This window comes from Pterocles gutturalis, unplaced genomic scaffold (assembly GCF_000699245.1).
Source record: "Pterocles gutturalis isolate BGI_N339 unplaced genomic scaffold, ASM69924v1 scaffold20142, whole genome shotgun sequence".
In the NCBI taxonomy this organism is placed as follows: Eukaryota; Metazoa; Chordata; class Aves; order Pterocliformes; family Pteroclidae; genus Pterocles; species Pterocles gutturalis.
The window spans coordinates 46,868-61,774 of NW_010108652.1; the positions used below are offsets into that span (position 1 = coordinate 46,868).

At 37.9% G+C, this 14,907-nt stretch overlaps 1 protein-coding gene across 1 annotated transcript in view; it reads left to right on the forward strand.

Moving 5' to 3' along the window:
- GRB14 (growth factor receptor-bound protein 14) overlaps positions 1–3,564 on the forward strand; it is a 46,730-nt gene extending 43,166 nt beyond the window's left edge. Inside the window, exon 13 of the mRNA XM_010072721.1 lies at positions 3,418–3,564. Within this exon, the coding sequence (XP_010071023.1) occupies positions 3,418–3,564 (147 nt within the window). The remainder of the gene's footprint in view (positions 1–3,417) is intronic.
- The last annotated feature ends 11,343 nt before the right edge of the window (positions 3,565–14,907 follow it).

Here is a 14,907-nt window from a genome sequence, read left to right on the forward strand (position 1 = left end):
CATTGTTTCTACTTTCTTCAGAGGTGGTTTATGCTGTTTTCTTTACAGGCTGCTTCTGTTGAGGTGAGAAACACTTCAGCATTATGTGTTTTAGCCACAGATGCTTGACATAACTGAGCAGACCTATAGCTTGTTCTTCTCTCTTCACAAGAACCTTTATTCCAGACCACAAAATACTCCGGCCTCTGTGTTTCTGCCTATTGAAGTTTCTAGGATATTCCACTGTTATCTCAGTAGAAATGAGCATGGTGGCTTTTTTTTTTTGTTTGTTTCTGATCTGGTGTTCCCCTGTGATTGTTCACCAAATTTCTCTATGCCTTACCTAGGGCTTGTAGCTGATATTGTCTCATAAAAAAGTTCTTGTAGAATAAAACTGAAGCATTACTTTGGAGGAGGAGAGGAGTGAGTCAGTGTTAGTTAAAAGAGTTACCCGGGATTTTCATTGTGTTATATGTAAACAATGGAGGAGTCCTTCATCCAAAAGTGATAGCTATGCCCTGGATCCTATGTGAGCATCAGTGTGTGCTCTGTGATCAGAATCTCAGGTGTAAGATCTCTGTGCTTCTATTGACTGTGGTCGCTCCTAGTATTTACTTTGGGATAACTGTTGTGTGGTTTAGAAAACCTTCTGAACTCCATACAAATACTGCTTGACTCTACTTTATTGGGATGTCATTTAACTCTCAAATTTAAGAGACCACTTCTTCTTTCCCTGTCAGGAGACAGACCCTCTCTTCTCTAAGAGCAGATGCAGCAGGAAGCTGCAGTTATCTTCAGTTTCCTCTGAGCTGGGTGATTCTCCTCTTCCCTTCAAAAAAAATATCCAGTGAATTCTAATGTTCTTTTACAGATGTAAGCAGTGCATTTGAAGAATTAATCATATATACACATGCTAAAACCCTGTTCTCCAGTTGTAGGATCTTTGGAGAAACCAGGAATTCTTTGTTTTGATGTAGTCTACAGACTTGGGTGAATTTTTCCATGCTGATGGTCTAGAAGACCTGTACCACTTCAGTGCAAAACCTGTCTTCTTGAAGGAAGTTTTTTTGGTTGTTTTTAAAGTAAAGCAATGTATCCTATGCTAGTTACCAGAAAAATTAAATCTGTAATGAGAACAACTTAATCCAGAGAGAGAATGTGAATATGGAAACTGTTAGTTCCCCAAACATAGGCATATTTCCATTCCTTTCTGCAATTTAATTTCTAGTAGCATCAGTACCATCATGCCATTCTCAATACCTTGAATTACTTCATGCTCTGTTTTTGCTAGAATGATACTCTTTAAGGAGTTCAGAAAAGTATTTTTTTGCAGGGGAGAAAAGTTTTGCTTCCAGCTGCTGCCGATCTTCTAAATGAAGTTATCATTTTCTAAGAAACAAGGCATTTTGTGTTAACTTCAGTAAGTTGGTAGCTTATTAGTTGGAGATCAAGGTTATTTTTTTGAACTTAAAATCTTACTGTTCTTCTAAGCTCTTGCCTTTTTACAGTCATTAGGAAGAGAAGATAAACTTTCCTACAAAATGTAAATAAAAAAAGGCATTTAGAAGGTCTTTTTAGAAGTTAAAAATCATTCAATCCCTAAACTAATTATTTTTCTCTTACATTTTAGGTTGTTTGAGGTTATACTGCATTTAAAAATGGCTCCTTTCAGACAGGGCATGCAACTTGCCAATTCAAGCTTCTTTCACATTAACAGGTGCATCATGTTAACAGTGGTAATGTGTTCAAGAGGTATTGTGGGTTGGCTGCAGGGAATTGACTGTAAAAAGTTGAAAAGAAAACCTTTGGGATACATTTGGAATCCCATCCTGTGAAAACTGGATAACTTGATAGCTTAAATGTATTTTTCAGCCTTACTACTCTGAGCTGATACAAGTGGTGTATCCTGAAATTAGCTGTTCTGTAATCCATCTGAAAGAAGAAGAATCGATATACATTTCTGGGACTGTCTTTTTCCAATAAATATTTTCTCATAGGTTCCTGGGCAACATAACTTTGATATGAATTTTTACTTAGCAAAATATTGACTTCTTCAGAATTAGCAAGCTGTCTGGTATTCACTTCAAAGTTTGTGATTAACTTGGAGGGGGAAAAATAAGCTAAAAATGAAATCCTGTTCAACAGACATCTGATTTGTCAACTCTTACTTGTCTTCAGTGTGTTGTCAGGAAAATTGCATGCATGAGGAAAGTCCAATGGATTATAATCCATTTTCAGGTTCTTGGCTGGAGCACAGGCATTTCCACATGCACACATTGGTAATTCCTTAACTAGCAGTGTTTGACCTGGATTGACCAAAGTCAGAATAAAGAAATTGCAGACTACTTCCAGACATGGTAGAAAGGGGTAGAATAACCAGGAGTCATAAGCAGTTCAACAGCTGCTTCAGATGAGAAATCTTAATTAGAGGTAAGAGAGCTAATTATATCTTCTCCCTTTGCCTGTACTCAAGTAGTATAGTAGCATCTTTCTCTAGCACACCATCTGCTCTTCTATGCTAACCCTACTTCAGGATCACTGCTCTCTTGATCTTGTATCTTTTTTTCCCTTTTATTTTCAAAAATAGTTTAAATAGGGTTTTTTTTTTACCCCCTGTTTACATTAATACTCATTAGTCACTATTGCACTGAAGCTTCTTTGTATAAGGTGTATCAGCAGCAGAGGAAATAGATCGAGAAAGTATAAGGTCAGCTGTGCAATACAAATTGTGCAAGAGCTGATGTTCAGTAACCTAGAATAGTGAAATAATGTTTGTAAGTTTTTAAGCTTCTAAAAGTGAAAAGTAATCTTTCAAGGTATGTTCTGCAATTTCTTCTTTCTCTCCTGGATCTATTCTAATACATGCATTTGGAGTTGCAGCAGTTCTTTCTCCTACAACAAAGAACATATTACCACATCAAGTATGTTACAATGGGCAGTTTCTTGTGTAGCAAATACCATCCAGTACACCAGTGCATTAGTGTGAAGCTTCACTGCACCTTACAGAATAAGCGATACAAAATGTAGCAGTTACACAGAGTGTGAGTGGACCAAAGCTTGAAATCTATGAGTAAAATGAATCTTGGTTGTTTCTTGTCCCTTTGTAAAAACTCAGTATCCCTATTAACTCCAGCTATCATTCCAAAGCAAAAGCATAAAGTAGTATTGTTAGTGCAGAAAGAATATTCATATACTTATTTAACTATTCTTTCCTTTTAGGCATGTAGCTAACTAAAGGAGAAGTTAAAGAATGCATTATTTTTCTGTTGTTTATTTTTGGTCTTACTGTGAATGATCACTGTATTTTTCCTTCTCTGAGTAGTCATAAAATTATTAATACAAAAGTCTACAAAAGACTTCTCAAACAAGTATTTCAATCAGGAAGAAATACCATAGCAAAAGAGGATTTTATTTTATGTTGTTTTTCCATTTTTACAGTTGGAAGATGATGGGAAGCTATTCTATACCCTTGATGATGGTCATACCAGATTTACTGATCTCATCCAACTTGTGGAATTCTACCAACTCAATAAAGGAGTACTGCCTTGCAAGTTAAAACACTATTGCGCACGAATTGCTCTTTAACCAAAGCATCTGTTGTTTCATCAGGGGGAAAGGAAGATACTAGAATACTTTTTCCACTAAAGGCAACTGGTATAGTACAAAGGGAAAAAACATTACCTTTTAAAGATTCTACATTTAAGCTGCAAATAAAATTTATATTCTATATAGATAAGAACTTTGCATTGTGGTTGTCCCAGCAAAATTAACTTTATGATTTCACAAAAAAACATTCTTTCCTATGTAATTCTTTAGTGTTGTCTTGGACTTCTTTGGTTTTTGTTTTTCAGCTGAAAACAATTTGAAAAAAATAACTTCTGTAACTTTTACAAAAATGTAAGTGAAGGGAAGACCTTTGTTCTTAGGTTTTAAAGTAACTTTTTGTGTCTTCAAATGTTTCTCATAATTTCTGTTCATCACATAGAAGAATAACATTTACTATGGTGAAGATAAGCTGAACTGCACATTTGATCTGTAAATAAAATGAATAAATATTTTGCACTATATTTTTGAATGCTACTTTGAGGATTGTCATATACAAAAAGTGAAAAATCATTAAAACTGCTTATAACTGGCTGGTTGCATTGAGTTGTGCTATTACTATTTTAATATTTTAAAGGATTTTTTTCACTAATGACTAAGTCTACCTCTTTATACAGAGCTGGAGTGTCACAGGGCTGTGATATGTATAAACATGCATAATGTGGTTTAGTGTACTCCTGTAGTGTCTAACAGAAACAGGGAGAGAGAGACCTGTTAAGTGCTGTGTATTGTTTTAGAGTTGAAGAGGGAATCAACTTCAATTGCCCTTAAAAATAAAGGTAACATTATAATATTTATAAACTTGCAATATTTACAATACTCACAAATTAAGGTAAATGCAATGAACTTTGCACTTTGCTGAAAACCTGGTGAGAGTATATTTGCAGTCAGTTCCTAGCTTATTTTGTTATTTATCACAGAATAAAAATTTCAAGATAGCTACCAGTCAGCCAGTTTTTAGCGATTACCAAATAGCTAACATTCCAGCTAAAAAGAATTGTTAAGTCTAATTTTGGACATCAGAAATACTTTTCGTATCTGTGTTTTGAAAGAAAGATGATACTGCTGCATCCTTGAACAAAGACTCGGGTGGAATGGGGCTTGGATTGGGAGAGGCATGCCTGGCCTGATGCTCCGCTGTCCAATACGTATGATCTTTTTATGGGTGTTCAGGACCTGGCCCTGGGTATCTTTACTCGGGGTAACTGCTAGAATGCAAGTTAGTACTTGGAGATGGGCCATCACACTGAATCCAGGCCCTCCTTCCCATGCTTGCCTTGATTCTCTGACTGTCAGACATCGTGGCTGTTCTACTGCAGGAGTTGGTGGGGAGAGAAGGTGAAGGATGGAATAAGATGGACCCGAGGCACAGCAGAGCCAATATGCGTAAGCTGACAAGGTCACATAGATGGAAGCATTAGTACAGTAACTATAGCCTATTGTTTTGTTATTGTATGTCTGTGGAAGGCAATCATAATAGCATAATACTGTGATACTTAATTTACTGATTTGATCCACACATCACTGACCTTTTCCTCTGGTATGCAAATACAGTTTTTAAAGCTCATTAAAAAAGCAACTCTTCATAACGTGTACCACAGATGCAACATATGTGGTGCCTAAGCTCATTACATTAGGAATGCCTTGTAAAACTCTTCACAGTCTAATAAATTTAACTCTTAAACCTCAAATATAATTTAAAATTGTAATTACAAAAATATAGTTTTAATTAAAACCTCTTCAGATTTAGTTTAATAATGTGATTACTTCTTAAGCCTGGTAGTATTTCAGAGATTGGTATAAAATAGGGAGAATTATTCTCTGCTGCATCCCTGTTTTTTTGATCATCTGACAAATGAAATTAATTGTCTACTGTAGTCTGTTTCTACTTGGACATGTGAAAGCTTTGCCATAATTTTTATTTGTATTTGTAGGGAAGCTAACTGGTCAGTGAGCGAGTACCTTTCACCTTTGGACCTATAAGAAAAGAAAAGAGAATGTGGGGATTATGTCATGTAGTGGAGAGACATCAACCATCAAAAATCTTTGCCTGCTTTTCCAGGTTTTTTTCACAGGTGAAATTGAAAAAAAAAAAGAAATCCAACATAAAAAACACCAAGTAAAATGTAATATTGCTTAATGAGCATGGTTTTTGGACATTTGAAAATTTTTATCTGACAAGTATTCAAAGCATTCTTACTCTGTAAAGTGTTACCTCCTGTATTTTGACAGCTCTCTTAATTTAGATTTATACTGAAATTTTCCTGAGAATACAAAATCTTTTTTTACAAATGCGCGTACCTTTCCTGAACTGTATGGTTGGTTGTGACTATGCCATAAGAACCAAACCAGTAAAACAAAAAAATCTAGTTTGGTGTTTAAATGACACACTCCTTGTTTAAATATTACTGAAGAAAGAAGCATGGAAGTAGTCTTAACGTGTAAAAACAAAACAAATTTTTAAAACCCCCAAACAAAACTCTTTGATATCCCAGACTACTTTAAAACATGTTAAATGGTACAGGTGGTTGATATATGAATTGCAAGATCCTTGCTAGCAACCAGTATTTTCATATCGGAAAAATGGCAAGGTTTTTCACGATACCACCCAGGATACGTCTGACCATAAAGTTCTTTGAGAGTGTAGGCAATGCTGTCTAAACAGAATTTCAGTGTGTTCTAATTAGGAAAACTACACTTCGGTGCCCACCTTCACAAAGAAAATTGGCTAATCAGGAGCTGTTAACAGCTCGGGGAGAAATCAGTACTATTTTGGGCAAGCCAGTCTATCTGTCTCCAAGGGTTTGCTTCTCTACAAAATTTGGACAATTTTATATCTACCTCATAAAGCATTTAAGGACTGATTTGAAAAAATATACTGTTGAAATAGGTATTGTTTGTAGAGGGCTTTTTTTTAATGCATAAGGAAGTGATGAAGGAAGTGATAAGTTTTTACCTTTACTTTGAGGAGGTCAGAATCTACAGTCTTAAACTTCTTGGTGGAAAAACAGTGTCAAAGCACTTAGGTTTGAAGCATGATATTTGAAAAACACTTCATACTTTCTTCAGATTTAGAACTGTATACTTCTGTGAGTGTGTCTGTAGTGCAGTCCAGTGCCAGGAAGAGAGAACTAAGCTTGCCATGCAGAGGTACCAGAAGCAGTATAACTATACAAGCCCATCTTTCTATCTGGGGTAATTAGCCCTGCAGGGGTATGCTCTGCAAGATGCAAGCTAGTTTAGAGATTGCTCTAAAGCTCAGCATTGTATTTGTTGGCATGCCCTTTGTGCCGTAGTTTCCAATCTTAAAATCTTTTTGGCTCAAAGGAGATTAAAAGTTAATTTACTGGTGTTTCATAATGCATATACATACACGGCCAGAATTAAGGTTGCATGGGCAGCATTAAATGACTTTTTTTAACTTCTGAGTATTTTTACTTAACAATCATATTAAGTCATTTAATGAATTTTTTGACATGTAGCAAGTCTTCGGTTCATCAAACTAAATGTTTTGAAAGAGAGCTTTAACCTGTTAAATAAAAGAGGATTACATATGTAACTAACTACAAGTGGGGTCTTTGAAGGATAATTGAATTTCTGTCAAATATTGTCTGCTATATCCTGGTTTAAGAATGGTAGCATTTTGTGCTTCCCTGGGGGTAGAATTATTCTGTAGTAGAAGTGGGCTTGGGGTGTCTCATTTTAAGACACAAATCAGGTTATTTCAACAGAATAGCCTTTTTCTTTTTTTTTTTTGTTGCTACATTGTTTAAAAGCTACTCATCTTAATCTAAATAGAAGCCGCTCAGCCACCAATTAATTTAACAGTTTAAACCTATTTAAGAGATGTAGCTTGCAAATCAATCTAGCATTTGTCAGTAAGAAATCTTATACATGATTTTTCTTACTTTTATTACTTTAGCTTAGAAAAATACAAAGCAACTTACAGCTTATATCAGCATTTCTGTTTGGTTAGTAAAATTATTATTTTTATTCCTGTTCTGATATTTCAAGCTACTATTCCTTAGCACTGTAATGCATTCTATTTCTAATTTCAACTTTGTAGGTGAAGCTTTCACTGAAATCATTGAAGATGGTACATACCCCATTACTTGAATATACTTGCAAGCTTTCAGAGGTTAAACACTTACAGTCTATGCATAATCAATGTGTATGGTAGTGCAATTAATGTTAACTGTAATGAAATGCATGAATATTTAAAACTTAATGAATCTGGCTTTGCAGCGCACTTTATAGCCTGGTTCACATATGTGAACAGTATTGACTGTTGGCCTCTGGATGTCAGCAGCGTATCATGAAATTCCTGTAATCAGCCGCTGTTTTAGTGCTTCCTCGCAGAAATATCTGTGACTTGGGGTCTCTGCACACCTCCAGAACACCCAGTGCTTTTTCCTCTTATAAATTATTCACTTACTCTGTACCAATTAGTTCTACCAGTTGCTAGGTTTGTTATCAAGTTAAGCTTCAAGACAAGAACCTGAACTCAATGAGTGATTAAAAATTTATTAGCAGAGATGATTAAATATGCAGATAGTCTGTGAAGCTTGTTCTTGAAACCATTATATTACCTTTTTAATACTAATGATTTGTATAATTAATTTTAAAAAAGCCTGAAAGTCTTTTAAAAAAAAATCAGAGTAGGACATAAAAGGGAAGAGATTAAATGCAGAGGAGGCAGTGAACCTGAGTATTAAAACAGCTCGTTCACATGTATAGGCAATAAAGTGATTTACTTACAGGAACCGTTTGTGTTTTTTTTTCCTTTCTGCTAAGTTGATTATTTTATTAATCTTTTAAGCAATTTGGGAAAACTCTATCCGCTAGTGAGTCGTATTTTCAAAACAGAACTTCATGTGATTAACGCTGATAATACGGATGATTCCCCTAAACTTTACAGTTAAAAACTAAACCGTATCAAGATGCGGTTTCAACAACGTTCAAGCATATGCTGGATTTTAGGCGTGTGTGTGTAACCCCGGGTTTTCCATGGGAACCGCTCAGGAACATTAATGCCACCAGGGAGCTGCTGGGCAGCGGGGCAAATGCCAGGCAAAGTTTCTGAAAGATGGGCTGTCCCCCACACCAATCTTTGGAGGTGCTGTGTCTGTGGGTGAGGTGGGTGGTGAGGAGAGCCTGTGTCCTCAGAGCCGTGCCCAAGGCAGCAGTCGGGCAGTTTCAGGTGTGGGGGCAGGTGGGACCCACAGGAGCCCAGGGCACTGTTGAACCTGTGGGGCTGGCTCTGGAGGGCACCAGCCAATCCTCCTCTTCCCTGGGGGAAAGAAAATAAATTACTTTATTGCCTGTTCAGGGAAGATCTGGAACAGAGAGGCAGCCCTGGCTTTCTGCTTTCCACCTCCTGGAGAGAAGTGAGCCCTCATGCCAGCACAGGAGTGCCTGGAGAGCGAAGGCGGCAGCCACCAAGCTGTAGCGCAGAGGGAGCCGGCGCGGCTGGCACAGCTTTCAGCATCTGCTCCTATGCAGGCACCTGATGGGTTAGAGGTTTTGTAACACCTCTGTGAGAGGGTACGGGAGGTCACAAGGCCTGGCTGCACACTGGGAGCTGGAACAGGCCAGAGGGGTGGGGGAGGCTTTGGGCTGAGCCGCGTGCTGTGGTCCCTCTGCGCCAGGGAGGGCAGGTGGTGAGCAGTGACCCTCAGGCGCTGTGCTCGGCGGCGGGGAGAGCTGAAGCTCACTTTTCTCTCCCTCTCCATCCAGCTCTACCTCTGGCCTGCCTGGCGCAGCACTACCGAAGACCATGGCCTCAGGCACCCTTGGGGTCCACCTGCTGTGGACAAGACTTGAAGGAAGGTGAGGGCCTGCCCCAGCTTTTCCTGGGGGCCCTCTGGAAAGGGGGTGCAAGCAGCCCAGGAGCTGCTGCTGAATTCTTTGGACCTGGAAAGGGAGGAGGCCCCCCTGGGGTGAGGCTGGTGGGCCTTATCAGCTGGACATGGTTGGAGTTAATGAGTTACCCTTAACAAATACGTGTGATCCGGGCTGGGTTAGTGGGTGTGTGCTTGGAGGAGGTGTGCTGTACATCAGCATGAGGGCAGCATGAGGGCAGCATGAGCAGTGAGTGGAATTGTTTCTTTTCTAAGACTAGGGGCTTGAGGTGGGGAGGGGAAAGCTTGAGAGGAGGTTGTCTCCCTGTTGTGTTGCCCTTTTTTTCTATTCTGTTTATAAATTAGCGTGCCTTTATTTTCAAGTGCTAAGCTCTATGTAGTGCTCTTTAGGCTCTAGTCATGTGAGGTGTCGTGTGTGCTTCTAGCCTGGGCTATAGTGGGTATCAGAACTGGAGCACAGCCTTTGCTAGAGTGAGGCCTGAGGAAGGTGTTTGTTTGCTGTCACTGCTGAACTTGTGTGGCTGGGATCTCACTTGATAAGAGGATAAGTCTAAGTAAAAATGGTTGATCTCTACCTAAAATAGCAGGTGTGCCTCTTTGAGGGTGTGAAATTAGACTGTGACCTCGGAACCTCCTTAGCAGAGCACGGTCCTGGAAGCATTTCTCTAGTTCCCTGGGAGATGCATTGACTCAGATGTACAACTTTCCTTTTTTGCTTTCTTCTTGCTCCAAGCTAAGTCAAAATGCCAGTTTTCACAAATATGTTTTAGCTTCCCTTTCTATTATGCCAGCTACATATCTGGGGAAAGAGAAGGAGCAAAGAGTGTTAACCAGGGTAAGCAAGTTGGTAGAAAAAAATTGAGAGGATGTAGAATGAGGTGCTTCCTGCTTTCCTCCTTGTGGCTGAAGCTGAACAAAAGAATGAGTCCTTAGTCTTGAAGTCCTGAATGTGTGGTAGGCTCATGTGCATTCAAGTGGGATTGTAGGTTTAGATTGGGTTTTAATGTCAGTGAAAACTTTCTAATGTGAAGAAAAATCCTTAAACGGAGGAAAAAAAATCCATAATTTCAAATCTTTTTTGCAATGCAAGAGGATGTAGCTGGGAGGGAAAAATGTGAAGTTTTCGTGGGCTGTTTTCTTTTGTTTGTTTGTAGTTTGTTGTGGTATTTTTTTTAAGCAAAAAATTTTTCTTAAATTGTGCTGAACTCTGGAATTGTCAAATATACAGCCTATGCTAAATGTTTAAGATCTGGGAAACGCAGAAATTAATGGAAAAACCTCTTCTGATGATGGATGTGAGGTGAGCTATTCAAACTAAAATACTTTCTCCCCAGTTACATGGTATAGGGCTGTGGTGCTCAGACCATATGCATAGTTAGTTATTTTTAGGCATTTAAGGAGAATGTAAAGGAGGTGATATGTGTAGGAGGGTGGAAGGCTAAGGAAAGAATTTTAAAAGAGATACTAACACTTGTAACAACAATAGATATTCTATTGGAGTGATTTCTTTTTTTTTCTATCCTGTACATATCACAACTGAAGGGGTTTGCTTCTGTACTGAACAATTAGTAAAGTCCTCATTTCTGAAATGATGCACGTCCTTGTTTGTGAGCTGTGCATAATGCTATGGATTTCAATATGCTTAAGATAATGTGTGTATGTGTTGGCAGGATCAGAGTCAAAGACATCAAAAATAACTTGGAGGGCTTGTGGAAATTCACAAAGTGTAATAAGGTGATACTTCAATTGGTGCTGAAGTGGTAATTGTAGCTGATATTATATTTAATGATGGACTGTGGTCACTGAGTTCACAGTGACTGAACAATATCCATCTCTATTTTTGAGGTAAATGAAGAGCAGTGTATGAAGTTGAACTAAAAATTAAGAATGTTTTTCCTCTTTAGTACTTGTACATTGATAATGCTATTTGCACTTATTATCCTGTATTGTGTGTTTAAGAAAAAACACACACAGACACACACACACAAAAAAAAAACACCCAACCCCCCCCCCCCCCCCCCAAAAAAAAAAAAAAAACCAAAACCAAAAACCCCCAAAGCCTTTTTCACAAGAAAGGATTTGCTGTAGGAATCTATATTTGAAGTGGCCTTGGCCTTGTGAAAGTATAAGATGTATGATTCCTCTGAAGAAAACTTCCTCATTCCTCAGCACTGTAGAGTTAGGAACTAAAAAGCATTACAGGAGTGATCTAATTGTTTCTATTTCTTTGCTACAAATAAAGCTAATACACTAGCTCAAAGAGTATCAGCTGTACAGGTGGCCCTTAAAAGGGCCTCCCCATGGCAAAGTAGTACAGCTGAATTGCATTATCTCTTTGCTTAAGAAAATGGGGGTTTGCAACAAATTAATTCTAGGTTGTTCAGTGATGAAGTGAAATGCTTCTTTGTCTGCAGGAATGTATATTTCACTTCTGCTCCCACTTCCACTTGAAATAAGGCTGTATCATTCAGAAAAAAAAAACACAGGGAAGAATTAATATGCTTTTGCCATTATGTTGATATGAGGAGCTGCAAGCATGTTAACTGTTGACATTCTTCTAGGCTTTCAACTTTTCTTTCCCTCAGTATATCATTCTTTCTAGATTATATTTTTATTACTTGTGGAAATTCATGTCTTTCTCTTTGAAATATTTTTTTGGTCAGTTATTTATCTTCCCAGTACTTATTCTCCAGAAAAGAGGAAAATACTCTCTTTGTTATATGAAGACCACTGTTGGTTTACAGTTCTTTTAATAAGTTTCTGGTGTAATCTGGAAGCAACATTGCTTTTGTATCTACAGTTGCTGAATCTACTGCTGAAGGCACGATACTGAATGGATTAATGCACATATACTGTTCAGGATGCTTTCAGAGTCATAACAGTAGGAGAAAAATTTATTAGATGTTGCGCAGACTTCTCACAAAGACATGTGGTAGAGAAATTCCACTATACTAGGTTGTACATGCAAAAAAAAAACAAAAAACATCAGGCTTGAGGTAACTGGACATCTTTTATAGTTGAGCGGTTTGCCTTAATAGCATATCAGGCTGGTTGTAGGTAGCTCAAGAGAAGAAAAATGAAACAAATGGAGAGCTCCTGAAGAAGAGACTGTGATGATAAAGAGGTTGGAGGACATGAGGTTGAAGCTCCGAGTAAACGCTGGAGATCTATGGCAGTTTAGCTGAGTGGGCTCTGGCAGTTTCAACTCTGAAAAACACTAAAAAGTGGGAGTGAATGAGAAGATGAAGGGCGACAATTAGAGAAGAGCAACTACTGCAGCTGCTCGGGTAGTGCAGGGGGGAAGCCTTAGTCTGTTTGACCCATGATTATGAAGCATTCTTGCAGGGATGTGTATGAATTTGAAAATTGTCACCAACTGTATCAGTCAGCTGTGGAGTCTCATCAAGCAATTCTGAGCTAGTGAAACACTAGTATTTTCACTGAATAGCTCTGAACTCATCACTCAGAAGCTTGATGTTGCAGGGAAAGTTCTGTTCTGAGGGGTGTGTGTGTTTGTTTTCTGAATCTAATTTTGTTATGCTCTGCCTAACAGAAACAAGAGCATAAAGTGGAGACAGGTGGAGAGATTGTGAGACAGAAAGAAGTGAGGTAGATGTGTGGTATGTGCTGCAATTATGAGGCTTGACCAAAAAAGGAGAGACTAGTAAGAATTCTTATTTCTATTTAGTGATTTGGCAGCATTTGCTGATGGCATGTAGTTTAAACTGTGATTGTCTTGCTACTTTTTTTTCTGGCTTAGGTTTCTTGTGCTGAAGATACAGATCTATACTTGTTAAGGGTTAGCTATAACAATTGGTACTTGAAAGTTTCATTGGAAGCTTTGAAGTGTTAAAGTAGTTGAATGCACTGTAAGGTTTTAAAGTAAACTTTGTTGTCCTCTCTCTGCTAAAGAGTAGTGTAGATATTTAAAAAAAAAATAAAGGTGGAAACCAGATACGTAACTGTGTTAACTTTTTATTAAAAGAAATAATTCTAGAAGACCTCATTAAGCCAGGACGATATTCTAAAAGTGAATATACATGTTGACAGCTACACCCATAAATTTGAAAACTGCAAACATGTTCAGCATGAAAGCCATTTTTGAAAAAAGCTGTTGCTCTGCCCTTGTACTAATTTAAGAATTGTTCTTTCATTCTGATTTTTATAGTTTCTTTTCACATATATAACTGGGACAGTTTAAAAAGTACTTTAAAGGATCTTTCATGATGTCACAAACTTCATAATGCAGATGATTATTTTTAAAAATGCACGTTACATAATGACTTGAAGTGTTGAATAAGCTCAATAATGCCATTCTTTTCCTTCTTAAAGAAACAAAATAACCAGTCCATAGACTGTTCAATATTCCTGCAAAGAATCTCTGTTTCCTGGGAGTAGTGATGTGAGTTTAAATCTCTTGGCTCCAGGAGTAGTCTTGGTGAAGAGGTTCTCTTGTTCTATTCGTACTATATCTGGACATATAGTAAAGTCTTCACAGTGAGCACGTGAAGTTTTTGGACAATCTCTTCCAGCACCTTTCTGTCAGAGTACATTCAATGTACAAGCATATTTAGGCTGATTTCAGTAAAGTAGGGACTTAACATTAACTTAAATTAGTTTGAAGAATTGTAATTGGTACAGAGTGACTTGAGTATTCTGCCTGTGGATGCAAACTGCTGAGGAACAAGAAACAACCAGTCATTGACCTCAGGTTTGTTTTCTCATTGGTGTGGGAGGAAGGAGGAAGGATTCACTTGCTCTGCTCTGTGTGGGTGGAGATAAGATGGTATTCAGAAGCTAGACTAATTTTAAATGAAGATCGGTAATGAGAAATCCTACCACAAAGATCATAGGAAGATGACAAAAAGTCATCAAGTGACTGAGAGAAGCTGAGCAAGGGACAAGACCTTGGGTTGGAGTGGTTCTTGGGCATTAAGAAACATAAAGTATGAGGTTTTCTTTTGTTTGGGTTTTCTCCCTTTTTTGGGGGGAGGTGTTCCCATTTTTTTTGAGTAGGTAGGGATTTTTGTGGCTACTGTTACATCCAAAATGTGTGCGTACAATCTGACATCTTGCTTTTTGTTTTGTTTAGCAAATAACTTCCAGGTTTTACATGTGGCACTTTATATTTGCTTGGGAAGGGATTGCATTTTGTGCTTAAATGTGTGTGTGACCTTAGCTCTTCTGACAAATGGTGAGTGCCGTGTTGTTTTCCCTACTACTTGAATCAAAATATTTCTCATAGAAAATATATTCCTCTGACTTCCTGTCCAAGTGGTGATGTAATAAGGAACAGGGGAGACAAAGAAGTGTTGTTGAAAATCATTTGATGAGCTTGGACACTTGAGATAAATCAGTACCTTGCCAATAGAAACGGTATTTATGATAAAGATTTTGATATGTTGACCAGACTCTGCCATAATATAGTTGTTCAGAATTTTTCATATGTAGATAGTGTGTTTAA